At 40.5% G+C, this 19,084-nt stretch overlaps 1 protein-coding gene across 1 annotated transcript; it reads right to left on the reverse strand.

Annotated features, from left to right (window-relative positions):
- Positions 1 to 11,121: 11,121 nt before the first annotated feature.
- LOC311093366 (CD209 antigen-like protein C) lies at positions 11,122 to 17,918 on the reverse strand. The gene is made up of 8 exons (XM_084130707.1): positions 17,764 to 17,918; positions 16,806 to 16,925; positions 15,164 to 15,211; positions 14,996 to 15,037; positions 14,607 to 14,678; positions 14,319 to 14,473; positions 13,689 to 13,798; positions 11,122 to 13,577 (listed from the first exon to the last, which is right to left on the reverse strand). The coding sequence occupies exons 1-8, from the start codon at positions 17,837 to 17,839 to the stop codon at positions 13,403 to 13,405; spliced, it is 798 nt and encodes a 265-aa protein (XP_083986833.1). The 5' UTR covers positions 17,840 to 17,918; the 3' UTR covers positions 11,122 to 13,402.
- Between the last annotated feature and the right edge of the window lie 1,166 nt (positions 17,919 to 19,084).

A 19,084-nucleotide genomic window follows, 5' to 3' on the forward strand; every position in this document is an offset into this window, starting at 1 on the left:
GTTAGAGAAACATAAGAATCTTCTCTGACATATTTTATGGGACATTCAGTGGCAGTGTTTTGGGATGCTGTTCTTATGCAATTTGCTTTTATGTTATATCTTTGTCTGTAGCTCTAGTAAGTCTGTGACATGTAATATTGAGATGTTATGCCAAAAGCATTGACCAGAAGGTGATTAACGTGTCATGTTCAACAGTCAGATAACGCTACCAGGGCTATATCATTTTGCAGGATTTAAAAGCATTTGTTTTGTTTTGTGTTACACAGTGGTCAAAGAAATAACAGGGGCAGAGATGATAACAGAAATCTGTTTCTGTTATTCTCTCATACCTTCACATTTAGACAAGGTCAACTGTTAATGACTTACTTTAAGGATCATTTAGCTGCATAACCAGGTCCAAAATGATGCTGGAAATGATTTGATTAAGAACCACCATGATTCTTGCTCATTGTCTTTATTATGTGTCCAGAGGCTGACCTATGGCAAAGTCCCTTTCAAGAAAAGTCTGTTCACTCGGATGCCATATTTGCAATGCCTCCAGGTAGCTATTTCGGCCATACAAGACCAAGTCCTGTCTTTTGAATGGGGGGATCCTGGAATCTCAAAAACTGCTTGCCGAACTCACAATTAAATAATATATATCAAATCAGCATAAAAAAGTGTATCTTTTCAGGCTAGACCAGCCAATGTGCAATCAGGTTTCTATGGGAACCGGAGCTTGTAACAACAGCTGAAGTGACAATGACTTTAGAAGACGGGACTATTCTGCCAAACTGCACGTTGCAGTTTCTCCCATTCATAAGTAATAGGAGTGAACCGTCTTTCTATATCTATAGTCTTTGCCTAAGGTCACAGAGGAATCCATTATGTTCAAGGGAAAAGTGTTTCATTTATACGAACATGTAAATTGTTAATTTAACTTCAGTCATTGAGGTCTGTGTGCACATGACCAGTCCATTACAAGTTCACTCCCTCATATTAGCTTATGAAAAATATAAATGACTGGAGGTCAGTTATGTTCTGTTAGCTTTATGGAAATGAACAAACTTTATGGACTGCACATGAGATCTTATTGTAAAATGATCGCCGTTATGAATATATCACTCAGGTGAGACTACCCTGCTGACAGCTATTGAAGCTCTAAGACTGGCAAGAGCAGCTAACAAATCATCAGTAGGCCTATAGCTGGATCTGTCTGCTGCAGTTAATCTCCAGATCCTCCTGTCAACCCTCAAGATTACCAGCATCTCAGGAACCTCAATCCAGTGGTTCAAGTCTTGCCTCTCAGTTAGGACCTTCAGAGTTGTAGGGTCGCCAAGCCCATGGGTAAACCCACTCAATAAACACAAACTTTTTCTCCCTGTTCCATGGGAGCTTAGCTAAATAACAACAAAATGAAATCCATCACATCATGTAAATGAGCTAAAATGGCCGCTCTGCCTTCATATAGTCTTTAAAGGGATAGTTCACTTTGAAATAAAATTTTGGTATGTTTTAGCTTACCTCAAGGGCATCCAAGATGAAGGTGTCTTTTTTTCCGCAGTAGTTTCAATTTTGATATTTTTAGGTCAAACCGTTCTTGTCTGTCAGTCATTTCATGCAGGTCTATGGTCACTGTCTCAAAGAGCATGCACAAAGTCCAAATTAAAACAATTCCCCATCGTCCAAATTAAACAATTCCCCATCGTAAGTACACATCGATGGCCTAAGACACGAAACGAGCGGTTTGTGTGAGAAAACGAACAGTATTTATATCGTTGTTACCTCTTGAACACAGCCGCGTCCAAATGATCTGAGGGCGCGGGCGGGTATAGATATACACTAGACGTCGCCTTAGCTACTGCAGTTCATTGGAACGAAACCGTAGCCAAGCGACATCTAGTGTATATATCTATACCCGCCCGCGCCCTCAGATCATTTGGACGCGGCTGTGTTCAAGAGGTAACAACGATATAAATACTGTTCGTTTTCTCACACAAACCGCTCGTTTCGTGTCTTAGGCCCTCAATGTGTACTAATGTCTTGGATGTCTTGGATGCCTTTGAGGTAAGCTAAATGTCTTGGATGCCTTTGAGGTAAGCTAAAACATACCAAAATTGAATTTCAAAGTGAACTATCCCTTTAAAGAGACTAAATGAAATTAATAGGCATTTGAAATCTAACAAAGAAAAAAGAGAAACAGCTAATGTGCATTTCATCAGCTCTGAGCCAAAAACATTTTTCATATTCAAATATATTGACATGAGTGTGCTCAGCATGTGCTTGCAGTTCATTGGGTGTTAACAACAACAGATTTCCTCATTGGCTTTCACCATTGCTGTACATACAATGCATGTGCCAGTACAGCTGTGACTGCAGGGCCAAATCAAAATAATCGCCTTTTGCAAAAACGAACACTTTGACAACTAAAGCCACGTTTCCACTGCAGGAACTTTCCCCAGGAAGTAGGAACTTTGGGGTGGTACTCGGTGTGTTTACACCGCAGGAACCAGGGTCTAAATGAAGTTGCGGGTAAATAATTCCCCCTCTGAAAGTCCCTGCTGGCAAAGTAGTACTTTTTCAAAGTTCAGGAACTTTCAGGGGTGGGACTTGTGCGCTGAACATGTTGATTGGTTGAGTTCACGCTGCATTATGATTGGTTGACTGACGAGGCTCACTCACCAAGTACTGTTATCAGAATGCTTTTATTCTGTTCAATAACAGTGTTGAACTTGGCTAACTGCCGCTTTATACTGCCATCTAGTGGCCCATTTAGCATGGAACACATATCAATACATCTTCCCTTCTTTTTTTTTTCTTTTTTTTAACTTCATACACAAACAATATTTGATCCTCCTTCAAAATAATACAAATAACTCTTTATATTCCACCATTTACAATTCTTAGTTGTCTCCACTTAAATGTGAAACTTTAACAAAAGTCTTCCCTTATAATCTCTGCTTACCCTGGTTTAAAAAAAAAAAATCTGTTATCTGAACACATCTTCACATTTCTGCTATCAGTCTTTGTGGTCTTTTAATTTGTCTTTTTGGACATTCTGTCTAAGTCTCAACGTATTTCTCGTTATCAGTCTCTGATAACTTGCCTTGCAATTTTGATTGTTCACATTGCTTTGAGATTTCCAGGTCATGTGAGTCACTTTCCTTGATTCTTATGTCTCTCTGAGGCACTTTCAGCAGGTGTCTTCTGTTCCGCCTCATTATCTTTCCATGTTCTGTCAACACTTCGTATGACCTGCGGGTGTAGTCTCTTTTACCACTTTCGCCAGCAGTCCCCACTGTCCATCACATCTCACCCGCACTACTTCTTCCTGAGCTAGTGGACTCAGCAGTTTGGCTGTTCTGTTGTAATGCCTCACCTGCCTCTCATTCGCAGAATTCAGTGTACTCTGTACCTTGTGATGCTTCACTGATGGAAGCTTTGTCCGCAGTTTCCTATTCATGAGCATTTCTGCCGGTGAAAGGCCATTCAACCGAGCATCACCATGGCTGGCCTTTCACCGGCAGAAATGCTCATCAGGCACGCCTACCGGTAAGAGCGTGCAGTTAAACAACAAGTCTCCGTGACGAGTCTGCCCGGGATTTCGGGATCGCCCAAAATGTCCGGGAATCGGCTTTTGCGTTCTACACTCGCCATTCATTATGTTTACTGTGGCGAGCAGGACGAGGCTGAGGGGCGCAGGAGAACGGCACGAGGCCGATGGTGTGATTACTGATGAGCGACGGAGGAGCGGGAATTTTCTTAGCAATGTTAAAAAGCACATCAACCAATCACTTGTTTAGCGTTCATGTAAACACTAAATTCAGATTCACCAATCTGAATGAATTCAGTTAGATTGAAACAAAAGGTGTGCATGTAAACAATGAATGGTGACTGCAGAAAGCAAAAGCCGAATCCCGGACATTTTGGACGATCTCGATGGCCGGACATGTCTGGGAAAAAGAGGATGGTAACCCCTACTACTCAGCTTTCTCCACAGAACAAGAGCCTGCTGGCTTAGCTTCCAAAGAAAGATGGCTGACACTATGTGTACATTCAGTGAGTGAGATCCCACCCTCTATGGGTGGGTTGAAAACATGCGGGACAGCTCCTCCTACTGGCTGTAGTCTTTAGCCTCTGGCCAAAAAATCCTCCGATGACGCAAAATGACGATTTTTGCATCATCGGAGGATTTTTTCCAGACAAAAATTACATAAATCTCTCGTCTCAGGGGGATATGAGGGAGGAAAGCACGGTAATTCAAAAACCCTACGGGTTTTCTACTGATACAAAGCTTAATGCTAAATCCTGAAGTATCCCTTTAAGGGTAGGTGACAGAGCAGTCGGTGGGAGCCTGTAACCAGGAACAACCCCCATACAGTGCTGTTTCAGTGTTTTCCCATGGGAAAACACTCACACACCACTGTGTGTCTCTGTCAGGAATGCATTGCTTACTTTTAGAGTCATCTTTGAGTAATTGATGTCATGTATTTATTATTTCTGAATTGGCTTTTAATCATTTACTTGTGTAATTGACATGATATATTTTTACCTGACAAATAAATGTTACATCTTGATTTATTCTGAAGTTTTCTGAAATCATTATTTTATTATGAGCTGGTGCTACCGCAGCTCTGTGTCCAGGATAGGTCAGACTAAAGGCACATATATGAACGGAGCAGTAGGCATGTCATCTGAAGACCTTTTGATTTCTGTCTATCACTGATTTAGCAAGTTGTATGGAAGTGGCTAAATAAACTACACTTTTTTGTATGAGTGAGCAGTAGGCAACCGACCGAGGTATTAGCAAACCCAGCACCCTCTGACCAAGATCAGACTGGCGAGGCTGTGTTCGTGAGATCCACGTAAACCCGGGGCGTGTGACTCTGTGCGGCATGATTATTTAATGGATTAATAATTGAAAGTATGGGATGCTCAAAATAATCAAAGATCTAAATTAATTCATAATCAATATTTATGACTATTTTCTAATAAGAATCACAATCTAAATTTTATTATAATTTGAAATTGGAGTCAGATTAAGCGTAGAGCTAAAGTAATATTGAAACTAAATTCCAATAAATTAAGTGAACTTCACTGGAGCGCTGAAAAGACATACACGCATTATCCCTTCAGCCAGACCGTTGGATTCCGTCTTTGGGCCAATGGGTGGTCTCTACAATATCATAATAAATTTGACAATTATTTTTATTTATGTATTAATATACAACTTATACCAGTCAAAAGTTTGGAATAATTAAGTTAAGAAAATGATTTAGTGTTTTCGAAAGAAGTCTCTTCTGCTCACCATGGTGCATTTATTTTATCAAACATACAGTAAAAACAATAATATTGTGAAATGTTATTACAATTATAAAATAACTGTTTAAATATGTTGGAAAATTTTATTTATTCCTGTGATGCAAAGCTGAATTTTCAGCATCATTACTCATTACTTCAGTGTCAAGAAAACGTCTCGGGTTACGTATGTAACCCTCGTTCCCTGAGTAGGGAACGAGACGCTGCATCAATACTCGATACTTTGGGGAATGCCTTCGGCATGAAGCGTCTGAAGTCAACTATGGAACTATTCCAATCTTGATTGGTGCAACGTCACCCGTGACGTCGCATGTGACGGTGATCCGGAAGCTACAAAAGGGTCACAGGAACCAGAAAATGTTAGCTTCTAATTGGTCAAAGCAAGTCGTTCTCAGGGGCGCGAAAAGTGTGGCCGAGGGATGCAGCGTCTCGTTCCCTACTCAGGCAACGAGGGTTACATACGTAACCCGAGACGTTCCCTTTCGTAAAGGGAACTCCCGCTGCATCGATACTCGATACTTTGGGGAACGAATACCCACGCCGCCACACTGAGAGAAAAAACGCCCTGGTATAAAGCATCTGGTACACTCACGGACGATAGAATGAGTAGAGGGCAGATCCAAACTAGCTTGTCATAAGATTTGGTGCAAGAAGGGGAGGTCTGGAGCCGGAGGCTCAACTGACCTCATGGATGGGAGCCCCAGACAGTAGAAAATATTAGATGAGAGGTGAAGGCAAAAGCGCACCTTGTACTTCAGATATGAGTGGTTTTAGATAACCAACTGTGCTCTTAATAAAGGGAATAGCTCCTAACCCTTGATGCATAACTAGATGGACTGACTTCTCAGCCTGAGGCCTAATGTAGGAACCTCAAAGGCTACGACCTTGACCATCCGACACATGCGATGGAGGATGGAATACCCGAAGAATCTTAACATTGCCTACAGGTACTTCAGTACCGGGCAAAAATAACGTTGAGTGGCTCCCACGCTAGCAAGTAAGAGGGGGCAGCATCACCACTCTTCCAGGGAGTAAGACGAGCAGGAAGCAGACTCAATAGATTCTCCTATATATACTTATATATCTCAAATATATATTCGTATACCTCACCCACAGGACATGATGGGTGCCAGGGATAACCCATCAGCCTGATGCCAATAGGCTAGATGAAAAGGATTCATCCTCCAATCTACAGGAACATGGAGTTTCCGTGGGAACGTCCTTTCGAGAACACCCTTAGAGGCTTGCGGAGGGCACTGAGGCCGCCACAGAGGCCCTAAGCATGAACAGGAGATCCCGTTAGAGAGCGGGATGGAACACCAGTACTGAAGCCAGTGGGCAGTAATAAACTGGGTTCAATGCCCTCCCTAACTTAATTGTTTAGTTCCTAGTAGAGTGGGGTTCTAGTATGGATGTCCTGACCACCTTGGTGGAAAGGGCAACCTAATTATGGGTGGGACCCCCTCAGGGGCCAGACCCATAGTCTCCATAACTCTGGTCGGGGATGAAATAATGTACCATCAGCCTGAGACAGAAGACCTCTCCTAATAGGAATTGTCCATGGAGGACTCTCCAAGAGACTAATAAGGTCCGAAAACCAAATTCGGGCCAGCCAGTACGGAGCTACAAGGTGTAGTCTCACTCCGTACCTCCTGACCCTTTCTAGAACCCCCGGGAGCAGAGCAATCGGGGGAAAAGCGTACAGATGTGACCTCAGCCACATCTGTACCATGACATCCAAGCCCAAAGGAGCTGGATGTGAGAGAGAGTACCAGAGCGGGCAATGAGAGTTCTCATGAGAAGCGAACAGGTCAACCTCCGCCCGGCCAAACTCTCTCCATATAAGCTCAACCACTTCAGGGTGGAGCCGCCATTCCCCGGGCCTCAGCCCCTGCCTCGACAGGATGTCTGCTCCCATATTTTCAACCCCAGGAATATAAATAGATCTGACAGAGAGAAATTTGTCCTGGGACCAAAGAAGAATTTGATGCGCCAGTCTACAAAGAGGGCGAGATCTCAAACCTCCTTGGCGGTTGATATAAGAGACCACCGACATATTGTCTGTCCTAACCAGAACATGATGGCCTCTGAGGTCTACAAGGAAGTGCCTCAGGGCAAAAAATACGGCCAACATCTCCAAGCGATTAATATGCAATGTGAGATGATGGTCTTTCCAAGTACCTCGGGTGTAACGGCCCTCCATAACCGCACCCCAGCCCGTGAGGGACGCATCCGTGGTCAGAGTTTTTCTCTCACATGGTGCTCCCAAAACCAGGCACTGAGACAGGAACCATGGTTTCTTCCATACGACAAGAGAACGAAGGCATCTGCGCGTAACTCTGATCGTACGAAAAGGGTTTTCCTAGAGGAGAAAATCCCTTGTTCCTGAGCCACCACTGCTCATATGGAGCAGACCAAAGGGTACTACCGTGGAAGCTGCAGCCATAAGACCCAAAGCTCTTTGAAAGTGTTTGACAGTGATAGCCTGGCCAAACCTAATACTCTTCATTGTGTTTAAGATAGTATTTATACGAGCAGGAGACAATTGTGCCCGCATCGTGACTGAGTCCCACTCTACTCCCAATAACGTAATCCTCTGAAGAGGAGTTAAGGAACTTTTCTTCACATTGAGTCTCAACCCCACGCACCTCAGATGACGCAAAACAACATCTCGATGTTGAATTGCTAGTTCTTTTCGACTGAGCCAAAATGAGCCAGTCCTCTATAAGATGCGGACCCCCTGAAGTCTCAATGGAGCAAGGGCCGTGTCCATACATTTAGTGAAGGTGCGAGGGGATAAGGCTAGGCCGACTGGAAGAGTCCAGAACTGATGTGCTTTTCCCCCCAAAAGCCTTTCCTGTGTTAAGAGGGACTAGACTTCCTGTTCCAAAAACCGACCCTGCTCGGGGCTGGCCGACATGTGAACCACCCTTAGTAGATAATATTTGTATATTAGCTCCACTGTAAGCAGGACCCCCTAGGCTATATTTTGAAGACCCCTCGGGGTGTCTAAATATGCCATTATGGGGACCAGTCCCTCGAGACTGGCCTCGGCTATAAATTTCCAAATGGCTTCGGTGACCTGAAGCAGCTAACTGGCAGGAACTAACCGAAATATGCTCTCTACAGACCTCCTGAGAGGCGGCGAACTCGACAGGGCCGCAACGTCTTCGGGCAGATACTGCGATTTGTGTTCGCTGGAAGCCGATGTGTCCCGAAGCGCCATCGGCGGCGGGAAGCGAACATCGATTTCCTAAGGGCTGCATAAGGGAGCGAGACTCCTGTACTCGCTCTCCTGGGGGAACGCCCATAAGGGTCTGCGTGTTACGACAAGACCTCTTAGTTGAAGCCATCTTAACCCGAGAGACAGTCCTCAGACCTGTCTTCGGTATGGAGGGCTTCGTGCGAGAATGTTTCTTCTGGCCCCAAGCCTTATAAGGGGGGGCACGAGAGGAAACCTTCTCAAAAAATGAGGAGCTGGCGGCTGTCCCATGAGGCTGCCCCCTGGCAGCAACCCCATGAGACCTGGACTGACAACTGGGGATAGCTGATTGTCTCTCTGCCTCCTGAAGCCTCTCGACAACGGTTCTTGCCGCGTCGCCAAAGAGGCCAGAAGGTGAAAGGGGAGCATCGAGAAGGAAAGCCCTGTCTTTCTCCCCGATCCACAAGCGATTAAGCCATAAATGTCTCTCTGAGACGACTAGTGCTGCCATAGAACGGCCAATAGCACGGGCCGTCTCTTTAATAATACGGAGAGATAAGTCAGCTACTCTACGAAATTCAGTAATATCCATTGAGTGAGACCTCCCAGTTATCATCCACCTGCTTGAGGAGGTCAGCCAGGTATGCCTGTAATAACCCCATCATGTGTGGGCATGCACCGGCTCGACCCACCGCCATATATGCTTTCCCTAACAAATTCGATGTACGAGATTTGGAGGGAAGTGTCTGAGCTATCAGGGGTGACGCAATGTCGGGGAGAAAATATTTCGCAAAATATTCCTCAACCCGAGCCATCACCTCATAACCATTTTCATTAGATTCCCTAATGGATGAGTAAATATATACATGCGGGGAAAATAATGGATTTTTCCACGATCTTGATACCTCAGTATGGAGATCAGTGAAAAAGGGAAAGCTCTGACACGAAGATTGTGACTGGGTCTGCAGGAAGCGCTCATTCATTTTATTTTTCTTAGTCGCTTCCTGCTTATTATATGGCCATTTAACATATAATTTAACCACTGCCCTGATTACAACCTCCAGCAACTCCTCACTAACGGGAATATGGGGTGGCGAATCCCCATATCCACGTGATTCAGTGTTGATAGATAATATCTAACTCCTCAGAGCCAAATAAATCAAACGCTGTGTCTTTAACACGGTCGGAAGAAGCCGCAGCGCGGGCTTCCGAACCGTGCGCGAGACAAGTGGGGCTGGTTGATAAACGCTGAGAAAGGGTCGCAACCGTCTCAGTATTATATGCCAGCCCCACGTGCGAATCCCATGCATACAAGCGGCGCGCTGCCTCAACAGCCGCGGGACCTAATGCACTGGAAACGCAAGCCTGATCTAATTGATCGAACAAGCTCTAACGGGAGCGGAGCTTTTTCATTGAAAACAGTTTGCACAGACAGCGCCCTCGAGCCCCGCCCGTGCATGCTCCACTCCCAGACAAACTACACAAAGCGAGTGTGTGTCACCCTCGCTTAAATAACGTGGGCAAGGGGACGCACACTGCCTGAATAGCTTCTCTTTATTCGCCATAAATAATACTCTTTTCACGGGACAAACAACACCAAATAGAACAGACAAGATGACATAGAGCGCTTGCTGAAGACCAGAAGCTAACATTTTCTGGTTCCTGTGACCCTTTTGTAGCTTCCGGATCACCGTCACATGCGACGTCACGGGTGACGTTGCACCAATCAAGATTGGAATAGTTCCATAGTTGACTTCAGACGCTTCATGCCGAAGGCATTCCCCAAAGTATCGAGTATCGATGCAGCGGGAGTTCCCTTTACGAAAGGGAACTGTATTTTTATTATCAGTGTTGCTTTTTATTTTTGTGGAAACCGTTGAAACACTACCATTCAAAAGATAAAAAAAAAAGAAAGAAAGAAAAATAAATGAATAATCTCATTCAGCAAGGATACATTAAATTGATCAAAAAAATGACTAAAGACATTTATAATGTTAAAGATTTCTATTTCAAATAAACGCTGTTTATTAAACCTTATGTTCGTCAAAGAAGCCTGAAAGTATAAAGATAATAATAAGAATCATTATTAATAACTGAGCACCAATAATTTATAATAGTTGAGCAGCAAAACAGCAAAGAATGATGTGACACTGAAGACTGGAGTAATGATGCTGAAAATTCAGCTTTGATCACAAGAATAAATTAATACAACATCAAAAGTGTTTGGTTAGCATGAGGTCAGTTAGCTTCTGCTGGTAAAAGGCTAAATGTGTCTTTCTTCATTGACATCCTTTCAAAAGCAGGCTACACTTTAGAAACACCTTAACCTGGTAATGCTGTTCCATGAATAAACACTCGAGGGCGCCAAACACTTGCAAAATGTGAGTGTAAACCCAGAGAAATGTGTCCACATGCCAAGGTAATAAATAAACTTTGAAAGACAATACATAGTTCCCACAGGCCAATTAATGTCACGTGACCTCCCCGGAGACGCCATCTTTGAGGGCAAAAGCTGCTGTGTTTACAATGTTTTACCATACTGTCTATGAGTTTTACAAGCAAATTTCGAATATTTCTTTCCATTTATAATGTTACGAAAATCATGAAGAGACAAAGTGACAGAGATTATAAAGAGACTCTATTAACACAAGACAGAGAGAGGTACAATGCGAAAATTTCAGTCATAAATGGTGTGGATCCGTATGCGCTAACAAAGGAAGCACTGAGCACTGATTATGCAGCAGATACAGTATTATCATGTGTATCATTATCTGGTATTGGCTAGGAGTTTTAATACATGTGAGCAATTCCGAGCCTGGAAATATGTGCATGAATATGAATATACACGGTAATATACACGTTATGAAAATAAATAAAACTCGCGTGCAAATTAATTAATGTAATGCGGAACTACTTTATACGCGGGTTCTTTAGGGACATAATCTGAGATTGCCGTGCTGGAATGTGTGTGTGTGTGAGTGTGTGTGTGTGAGAGTGAGAGAGTCGCGGGCGCGATCGAACAGTGGAAACAATGTTGTTTTTGTATGTTTTTAATATCTCGTCATTTTGTTCATACAGGACATAATTCAAACTGCAAAATGTTAACTTATATTTGTGTACACTCGCAATAAAAAACAACAAATTCTTGCGTGTTTTGAGGGAGTTTCTTTCCTGTTTATCCTCGCCAGCCATAACCTCCGTCGTTGTTCTGACAAAAGCTTAACGTTAGTCTTCTCACATTCATGAAGTCTAATACTGTAAAATCCAAATTTAACTGAACCTCCGACACGATTTAAACATCCATTGACCCAGCAGGAGATCACCATTTTCACTTTTTATCACGAAATTAACTCGCTTCAGCTTCTTCTACTATTGTTCTGCCCACAGAAATGGCGCGGGTCGGCAAATGCTAAAAAACTAAATTTAACTGAACCTCCGGCACGATTGGAACATCCATTGACCCAGCAGGAGATGACCATTTTTACTTTTTAATCACAAAATTTCCGTTTCAGCTTCTTCTTCTCATGTTCTGCATTGTAAGAATGTTGTGTTCTGCCCTCAGAAATGGCGCCGGGTCGGCAAATGCCCGTATGTTGTGACGTCATGTGGGAACTATGTATAGATAGTGTATTGAGCTCATTTTGAAAGGATGAGCTAAAAATAAAGTAGAATAAATGGTTCATATTTGTAAAACACTTTGGATAAAAGAATCCTGATGAGTGAATAAATATAAATAGGCAAAAATACGTAGGCCTAAGTGTTTACATTAGAATGTTTGTTTATTTATGTCCAGACTGTTATTGATTTATTTGAGATGTTTTGATTTATTATAGCCTATTGTGTATGTTTTCAACATTGTAAATATTAACATAAAGGCTTTTTTTTTTCATGAGCCACTATAATGATTTTGGGTTCGATTTGTTAACATTTGTTACAACTACATTAATGTGAATTTAAAATGAACAGTACTTCTCTAATTTATTTTTTATTTTAATTTATAATTATTTACTCTAACCATCAGGCCACGATTGCTCCATGTTTGAATGTTTAAATATGTCATAGCCTCTATAAAAGGATGTAAAATTATATGTATGTATTCTCCAAGAGAGAAGAATGAGGCTGTCTACTATTGCTTTACAAGTACATCCACAACATTAAGCATAAAATCTCATATTGTTGGCATTTAGATTTTGCTGCAGTAGATTTGCCACCTTAAAAAATACAAATAAAAAATCACTATATGTCACATATGGACAGAACAATACTGCACTTCTATGAAGAGAAAGTGTATAGGGTTTATAAGTCCAGTGATTCCCTACTGGTAGATGCTGGAACTGCACTATTATCAGAACAATATTCTCATTTGACAGCATTTATAGTCGTGCATTCTGACTTTTTATTTTATTTTGCAAATGTTATATTAATAGCAAAAATGTATCATATTATAGTAGATGTTTGACCGGTCACCGTGATTTTGCCAAGTAAGACATGTTCCTGGATCAACATACAGTATTTTGTTGATCCTGGAATAACATTCCTGCCCCAAAATTTAGTCCTATCCTAACCCTATCCCTACCCCTAAACCTAACCCTACCCAAACTTTTCCCTAAAATCAGAGGGAAATGATAGGTGAATGACACTGATGTTGAAACACCTCACCCTGGTTTTAAGCCTAAACTTGACATAAACTGTAAACTTGTTCCTCAAATCTGATTGGTTGATTGGAAAGTTGATCCAGGATAAACAAGGATGTTGATCCAGGAACATGTGGTACTTGGTGAAATCATGTTCATCATATTTGACCCAGAACCCCGCATGTGTGTAATGTCTTTTGTTTCACAACAGTTGTTTGATTAAATGACAGAATAATAACTTTTGGGTGAACTATTCGGGAGGGATGAATTAAACCGCGGCAGCAGCTTCACACACAAATCTTTTCTCTTGGAAACAGAAAGCGTCTGTCCAGAAATCCGTCTCTCCCACTGGATGTCCCAGACTAGCACAGTCTTCACCGGCAGGATGGCCTTCAGTCCAGTTATCAGGCTCTCTGACTCCATTCTCTCGTTTCATCCAGAATCTGCAGGATGAAAAAAACAAATTGTTTCTGTTCGGCAGCAACCTGCTAATTATTGAAGTATTGTTAGTTTTAATGCAGAGGTTGTATTGTCAAGATTAATGAAGCTCTTACTCTGCTGAATCATTTAGTGGCTGGTTGTTCACCCAGACCCAGTGTCCCTCAGTGTCCAAATCATTAAGACCAATCCAGTGCGTCACTTTAACTTTAGAGGTCAGAAAATCCTGATGGAGAAAAAAATGTTTTTGTCTTGTGATATATTATAATACACATAAGGTTTGGAGCAGAGAAATGTGTAGCCTAATATTTAATGTCAGTGGGAAAACAAAATTGACTATTCATTGGATTTATTGAGAATGATTAATCGGAGCATGTTTTTCTAAATCAATAGTGTTGTTGTTGTTTTTTTGTTGTTGTTGTTTTTGTAATCTTTAAAAATAACACTATTTTTTTAGATATCATGTATCAAATGCAAGGCTTTTGAAATGTTTGCTTGGTGAACAAGCCAAGAACAAGTCTTTTGCACAAGATGCTAACTTTCACCCAATCTTCTTAGACCATCAGAGACTAAATTTAACCATGATCATCAGCTTGAGGAAAAAAATATTGTTATTTCTTTCTCTACTATTCTATAGTAGCCAAATCTATATTATACTGTACTTGGCATTGTGTAAAGCAAATGTAGTCACACTGACAAATTGTAATTAATATACTGTAAATGAAGTGTTGAAGTGCATAACACACCTGCTCTGCTTGGCTGTTTATGATCACTAGATGTCCTCCTCGACTCACACAGTGATCTCGACTCTGTGTCCAGTTCATCTCGACCATAGAGAAGTAGTAGCACTTTCCCCCAGAATAAATCCAGTTTATGGCACAAAGTGCACAACCTGTGCTGGCTTTTGAGAAAGAGTCAATTTAGTTATTAGTTCATTATTTCACTCATTTTTAGTAATTGTGCTTATTTATAGTACAGTATGTGTGTAATGAATGTCTTTTAACTTTGCACAAGGGTCAAATCTGAAGACATACAATTTAATCTGTTCAGCTTTCTAAGTGTCTCCTCATGCTGGTTGTGGAGCGCATCAAACTGTTCTCTGTAATCTGAATGACAAGGCCAAAAACAAACACAATCAGGATGAAAATGATCCATTCTTCAGAACACAATACTCTTGAAGTTAATCAAAGTTTGGTTCAATGTGCAGAACACTTTGTCTAAGCCTGTGTCATGGGTGTGAAAGAGAATTGCAGTCTGGCGTAGTTGTCTGTGAGCCATGACTGGTACAGAAACAGTGAAAATATGAAAAAGGAAGAAAACAAATGGTTGGAGAAATGTGTTCAAATGACTGACTTGTATTTACTGAACAAAAAGAACTGTGATGTATTTTGATATGTATGAATCTGAACATTACTTAACCTACTGGTGTAGTTGGCTGTAAGTTCCTCAAGCTCTCTCGCCATGGCTGGTACAGAAACCGTTATGAAGAGAATGGTGGAGAAAAGAAAACAGACAAAGTCACTCTCATATTCATGTATCTTTGTGCACAGTTAATGTTGCTGTACTGGTGCATTAAATATATTTTACTCACTTGTGCCATTCGTTTGTTGGGCAGACAGTTTCATTGAATCACTGATATCTGATTGAAGACATGCACAAAAATGCACATGACTTGACTTGAAGATTAAAAGCAGTAGCAGTGATACAACACACACACACAAACACACACACTCACACACACTGTTTGGATTTAAATAGGCAAATGCTTAAGTCTATGATTGGATGATTATTACTATATTGTTCCGAATATAAGACGATGGTATTTATGGCATACCATAAAAATAACCTGTAGTTCTCATTTCCAGTAAATCTCACAATAACTGATTCCTCACCTTTTTGTGTGTGTGTGTGTACAGTGACAGATGTTGTCATGACAAAACAATTGGTGATCCGCATTACCTATCCAATCCAGGGGGTATGATTTTTCTGCGGCATAATGCTAATCCGTTACGCCGCATCATATTTAAGCAAGGATATTGACAGGCAAGTTTGTCAGTTTGTCAGTACCTAGCCGAAGTAAGAAATGATGGGCCTCACTGCTGGTATGTTCAGCTCTTTGGTGATATCCAGTGCCTTTAGCTGGATGACTGCTCTGGCTACGTACTGACACACTTGCATGTCAATTTCTTCAAAGCGGACGCTTTTAAGACCGCGGTAAGCTTTTCTTTGACCGTTAGCATTTTTTGGGCTCGCCATCTTCTAATCTTATACTCTGACACGTCGTATTTTTCTTCTGCTTAATGAGAGTTGTTTGACTCCTCTGCATTTATCACCATGAGCTTAATGTTTGTATCATAACGTCTCCTCAGTTGCTGATTCACTTCCCTGACATTTAACCTCTCTGTTCTGGGCGGTCATTCGCCATCATGAGGTCACACTCACATAGCACTGTAAACTTCCCTCTCTCTTTCTCTTTCAGTGGAGTTTCCTGGGGTCAGAAATTTGATGAGACTTTATTTCTGAAATCTGAACCCTTGAATCAGCACAGAATTTCTGTCAGCAACTATTCCTGAATTTTAACAGTCCAGAGCGGGTCGCTTCAGGGGAAACACTCGTTTTACACGTATTTGTCTCTTCTTATTGTTGCAGGTGTATTATTGCCATAAAAAATCTAGACCCTGAATATAAGACCCCATTTTTTCAGATGTAACCTATTTCCAAAAAAAAAAAAAAAAAAAAAAACTCTTATATTCGGAACAATAAGAGTATGTTTCTAGCATATTATAAGTTTGGCAATAGTTCTTCTAACCCTAATTGATGGAGTGTGTAGCATTTCATTTCTTAAACAACCATGGAAGACAAACCATGGCCATTTCCCAGCATGACAATGTCAAGATTCATCAAGCTCAAATTGTGAAAGAATTGTTTTGAGGAGTATGAAGAATCATTTTCAGAAGAATCGGCTCCTTTGAGTCCAGACCTTAAATTCATTAAATGTCTTTGGGATGTGCTGGAGGAGACTTTACAGACTGCTGGACTCTGGATTTATGTCTTGATGGAAATAAATGGTGTGATGTTATATATAAAGTATACCATCTTTATGTTTTTTCTACATTACTTTGGACATTCAATGTAAAACTATTATAATATAAAAATATATTAAAAACTTGTTCAACTTGTTAATCACGATTAATTACATGAAAATGTGCTATTAATTAAATTGCACTACTCACACAGAATCCCTAGAATACAGAGACTCCCAAGAGCAAAAACAATAAAGACAGTCAGAAGAACTTTAGTCCACTTAGGGAGATGAACTTCCCTCTCTCGCTCTTGCTCTTCAGTGGAGTTACCTGGGGTCAGAAGTTTGATGAGATGTTATTTCTCAAATCTGAACCCTTGAATCAGCACAAAATTTCTGCCAGTAACTATTCCTGAATTTACATTTATAACATTTCTGGAATATATATTATGCAAAATGCATTTTCAACATGTGTGACAAGTTGCCCCAACCAGACATTTTATGAACTTTGTCCTGTTGTCCTGAGAGCTCGGTTGTAAAATTGCAGTTGGCTCTCGTCTGAATGTTTGCCAGTGTGTTTTAATTGTGAACATTGTTACTCAAAATATATAAAATATATGTACTTAAAGTTTAGCTTGAAGAATAATTCACATCATAAGATCTTAAGAGTTTCAAACTGGATGTTTGAAATAAAACATTCAAAACCGCTGCTAGAGAAAACAAGAGCAACTGGATATTTGTTTTAAACCTTAACTAAGATCTTGTGACAACAACACCGGTGACCCCTTGCCATCATGATAGACGAGAAAAAAAAAAAAATGATATTACTGTTCTATTACTGCACAGCATCTTAAGAAAAGATAAACACTTATAGTCTACTTATAGAACCATTTTTGGTTCCCCAAAGAACCTTTGTGTACAGTTCTTAAAAGAACATTATTTTTCTTTTAGTGTGATAAACATTTTAATAATCCGAAAAACTTTTTTTCAATATAAAGAACCTTTTGTGGAATGGAATGATTCCATGAATGTTAAAGGTTCTTAATGGAACATCAATATAAATAACATTTATTTGGAAGAGTTTACAAATGACAACCTTATACACCATTCCTACAGTGCTAAATCTTTAAAATAGAAATGAATGCATTCTGATAACATCCCGGCCTTACCTTTGTGTTGAGAGCAGTTTTCATCTGAAGAAACTGTTGAAAGTAGGAAATCAGAATTTTCAAAGACTGAATCCATTTCATGAGCCTGACAGAAGACGTGTCCGCTGAGACTTGAGTGTTACTCGAGTTTGTTGAGGATAAGGAAGTTAGATAAAATGTCATTCACATTCATACAGACAGGAAATACCGATGTTATTACTCTTAATAACAGATGCAACTAATATCTCATGTTTGAATATGACATATAGTCTCTAAAATAAGGTATAATCAGGAATATATGTATTTGAGTTCTCAAGAAAAATGAGGATGGTGGCAGAAGAATCACAATCTAGATATACTGTACAGACTCTGTCTTAAAACTTCATAAACTTCTATTGCTTTTCTGGCCCTTATTAAGCATAAAATCTCAAATATTCAGCAGATTGTGCTGCAGCAGACCATGAAACCTAAAATACTCATTTGACTGCCTTGCAGAGTTTTGAATTCCAACACTTTTTTAAATTATTATTATACAAATTAGGGGTGGAGCCGAACCCGAATACGGTATTCGGAAAGGCACAAATAATGTGTTTTTTACGAATAATTATTTCGAACAAATACTTAAAAAATATTTGTATTCGGGAACAATAAAAACTTTATATCAAAAAGATGCGTTTCCTCCGGCTGTAAATCCACTTGTTGATAAGAAAGGAGGAAATGACATGGAAATATTTTGGATTAGGCTAATGTCACGTTGCCATAAGGGGTCGCTCACATAGCGCGTTTTTTGCGCGTGCAGATTTCAAATGTAGGTGCGCGGCAAGCGCGCTTATAATAGAAGCGAACGGCGCGCTCGTTTTTCCAGGCGCGCCTATGTTGGTTGCATAGCAACGACAGACGCGGTGCGAACTGCGCTCTTCATGATGACGAAGAAGTATCAGCAAAGAATTAATTGATTTCTAGTCCTTGCATTAGCTTTAGATATATTTATGGAGATGAGAAATGAAATAAAAAGCCGTCATCATGTCATTAATATCAGTCCATCAGAAAAGCTGTTCTAGGCTTATTCTTGGTTGGATAACTCTTAGCAGGTTTAAAAAGCCCTTTTAAAATTAAATATGAATGCAGTTTTGGATTAAATAAAAGTACAGCCAAGTCAAATAAAACACGTTTTATCTCCTGTATAGTTTGGTAACACTACAATAAGATACCATTCATTAACATTACTTAATGCGCATCTAACATCAACACATTGAGTGAACAATATATTTTTACAACATTAATTAATGTTTGTGAATGTTATTTAATACAGACACTTGATTGGTCATGTTTGTTCACTTCA

This window comes from Abramis brama, assembly GCF_963993115.1.
Source record: "Abramis brama genome assembly, chromosome: 12".
In the NCBI taxonomy this organism is placed as follows: Eukaryota; Metazoa; Chordata; class Actinopteri; order Cypriniformes; family Leuciscidae; genus Abramis; species Abramis brama.

Bases quoted from the DNA above. Each gene is read 5' to 3' on its own strand.
- LOC311093366 (XM_084130707.1), bottom strand. From the start codon at position 17,839: ATGGATTCAGTCTTTGAAAATTCTGATTTCCTACTTTCAACAGTTTCT. The intron at 14,679-14,995 runs GTAGGTTAAGTA...CTTGTCATTCAG, and splicing joins ACTTACAGCCAACTACACCA to ATTACAGAGAACAGTTTGAT. The intron at 13,799-14,318 runs GTGTGTTATGCA...TTTCTCCATCAG, and splicing joins TAAACAGCCAAGCAGAGCAG to GATTTTCTGACCTCTAAAGT.